Genomic DNA, 3,255 nt, shown 5'->3' with positions numbered 1-3,255 from the left:
AAGAACCGACTAGCCATGAGCTATGGGTGCTCAGGCTTTTTATAAACTTTGATTTAGCGATTGATGGGGAATTTTTAATTATTGTTATTGGTGGAAGGTGACGACAGTTTATTAATTGTTTGTTCGCCTTATTGCAGTTATCCTCCCACTATTCTTTGTCGCATAAAAAGGTGGAAAAAGCTGACGCTGCGTTTTCGCGCGCTTTTGAAAAGAAGAGCTCTGTAATAATTATTTTTAAATAATTATCAGAATAAATAAAAAAAAAATTATTTGGACATAATAATAATAATAATAATAATAATAATAATAATAATAATAATAATAATAATAATAATAATAATAATAATAATAATAATAATAATAATAATAATAATAATAATAATAATAATAATAATAATAATAATAATAATAATAATAATAATAATAATAATAATAATAATAATAATAATAATAATAATAATAATAATAATAATAATAATAATAATAATAATAATAATAATAATAATAATAATAATAATAATAATAATAATAATAATAATAATAATAATAATAATAATAATAATAATAATAATAATAATAATAATAATAATAATAATAATAATAATAATAATAATAATAATAATAATAATAATAATAATAATAATAATAATAATAATAATAATAATAATAATAATAATAATAATAATAATAATAATAATAATAATAATAATAATAATAATAATAATAATAATAATAATAATAATAATAATAATAATAATAATAATAATAATAATAATAATAATAATAATAATAATAATAATAATAATAATAATAATAATAATAATAATAATAATAACAATAATAATAATAATAATAATAATAATAATAATAATAATAATAATAATAATAATAATAATAATAATAATAATAATAATAATAATAATAATAATAATAATAATAATAATAATAATAATAATAATAATAATAATAATAATAATAATAATAATAATAATAATAATAATAATAATAATAATAATAATAATAATAATAATAATAATAATAATAATAATAATAATAATAATAATAATAATAATAATAATAATAATAATAATAATAATAATAATAATAATAATAATAATAATAATAATAATAATAATAATAATAATAATAATAATAATAATAATAATAATAATAATAATAATAATAATAATAATAAAAATAATAATAAAAAAAAAAAAAATAATAATAATAATAATAATAATAATAATAATAATAATAATAATAATAATAAACGCCCGCGGTGCATGTTGTGCGGCCAGCGGGGGTCTTATTTACCCCGTGGCGCATCGTGGGCAATGTAGGCTGGCCTCCCATCTGCTGGCCTACCAATCGCACAACAAACTTTACGTTGGGTTAACTCCCCAACGTAAAGTAATACTGAGTTCCAGACAATACTGAACCAGGAAGTGCTCCCCACAACCTGCCCTTCTCGGATGAGGGCAACCCACTAGCTGGGCGGAGTACCGAGATTCCGAACGATGACGACCTTGGCGAACAACGGACTGCATTTAGGTGGACGGAGGAATTACGAGCCGATCTCTTGATGTGCTAAAATAACAGTGAACCGGAGCGGAGAGGCTACATGGCGAGGATGCATGCTCTCTGGAGCAATATGCATCCTAACTACAGCCATCTGTCACAACAACATCTCCGAGACTATGCCTCTCATCTCCGGCGAACACGGAGATCACTGTTAATGAACAGACGATTATCTCATCGTCTGTCTTTTCCAGCACAGTTACATCAAGAGAGACGCCGTTCTTCTGAAGACGCTGACAATGATTTTGAAAGGCGACAAGTATGTATCTCAAAGAAGATACACTACCCAAAACAGCTACTTGACACGGTAAACCAAGAACTATCTGCCCGGATTCAGGAAGACTCTATTTTGCTCACCATCAATCAAGCTGTCTATGATGCTGCTTCCTCACTCTTACCTCCAGCGAGGAGAAATATTTCTTCTCCTGAGGCAAAGATGAGAGGGCGCATTGGGCAGCTGTCACTAAAGATTGATGATCTCCGGAAACATGTCTCCCGCATTCAGTGTGTGATTGAGTATGTAAATGCACGTAAAGCATTTACATCCAAAGTCCGCCGCATTGCGGCTGGACTACGCTATCAGCATCACACACTGAATAAGGAGAATCTTCTTAATATCAAAGAAGGTTCCCTTAATAGGTTGCGGGCTCTAGTGACTGCTAAAAAGTCACTAGAGAAAAAGCTGAAGCGGCTTACCGATAACTCTTTGTTTCGGTTAAGTCCTTCACGCTTTCTGACACCTAAGACATCTGTTTCTGGCGATTCCCCATCCATCGAGCAAGTAGAAGCTTTCTGGTCCGAGTTGTATGGTGATCAACCGAACGTGAATCGTGACACTCCAGCTCTCAACGACTTCGAAGCATTTTGTCGACGACATCGCAACGACAATGCTGATGAAGAGAGCCCCGAAGTCAGCGTGGAAGAAGTTCGTTCAGCTCTGAACAATGGTAAGAACTGGGCTGCTCCGGGTCCAGATGGCATTAACCTATTTTGGTGGAAGAAATTAACTTCTACCCATAGTCATCTGGCCCGGATTTTTACAGCGTTCATCAGAGGTAATGAACCAATTCCATGCTGGCTTGTAGAAGGGCGAACCGTGCTCATCCCAAAGAAAGGAGACTTGTCTGACCCGAAAAACTACAGGCCTATCACCTGTTTGAATGCGGTTTATAAGATTTTCACCAAAATCTTGAATAATCGCATTCTGCAGGAGATAGACCCTGTATGGCAGCAGATATACGAACAACGTGGCAAAAAAAGAGGCCTGTCAGGTTGCAAAGAGAATCTGTTAGTGGATCGTTGTGTCATTCAAGACGCGATCTGCTATCAGCGCAACCTGTCAATGGCCTGGATTGACTACCGCAAGGCATTTGACTCAACATCTCATGAGCTTATTCTCTTTTTGCTCAAATGCCTTGGGGTCAATCGCGATACAGTGGGATGCATTCGGCGTACGATGCAGCTTTGGCGAACACGGTTCCACATTTCATGTGGCAACGACAAACGTGTAACCGAAGCTGTACAGTACAAACGAGGAGTCTTTCAGGGAGATTCTCTGAGCCCTCTGCTGTTTTGTATCTCACTGCTGCCAATATCTGTTGCGCTACGCCGCACCCGTGGATACTCAGTGGGTCCATCAAATGATCGAAAGTATTCGATCAGCCACTTACTCTACAT

The 3,255-nt window shown here is 32.1% G+C and overlaps 1 protein-coding gene across 1 annotated transcript; it reads left to right on the top strand.

Annotated features, from left to right (window-relative positions):
* Positions 1–293: 293 nt before the first annotated feature.
* Positions 294–551, top strand: LOC128667863 (GATA zinc finger domain-containing protein 15-like; the record flags this gene model as incomplete). Its single annotated transcript, XM_053739627.1, has 1 exon — positions 294–551. A coding segment is annotated over one exon (258 nt), but the record flags the coding sequence as incomplete, so codon positions are not given.
* Positions 552–3,255: the final 2,704 nt, after the last annotated feature.

The sequence above is a fragment of the Microplitis demolitor genome, chromosome 5 (assembly GCF_026212275.2).
Source record: "Microplitis demolitor isolate Queensland-Clemson2020A chromosome 5, iyMicDemo2.1a, whole genome shotgun sequence".
Taxonomy (NCBI): Eukaryota; Metazoa; Arthropoda; class Insecta; order Hymenoptera; family Braconidae; genus Microplitis; species Microplitis demolitor.
Note: the sequence above shows the minus strand (reverse complement) of the source record. Positions and strands in the feature narration are given on the sequence as shown.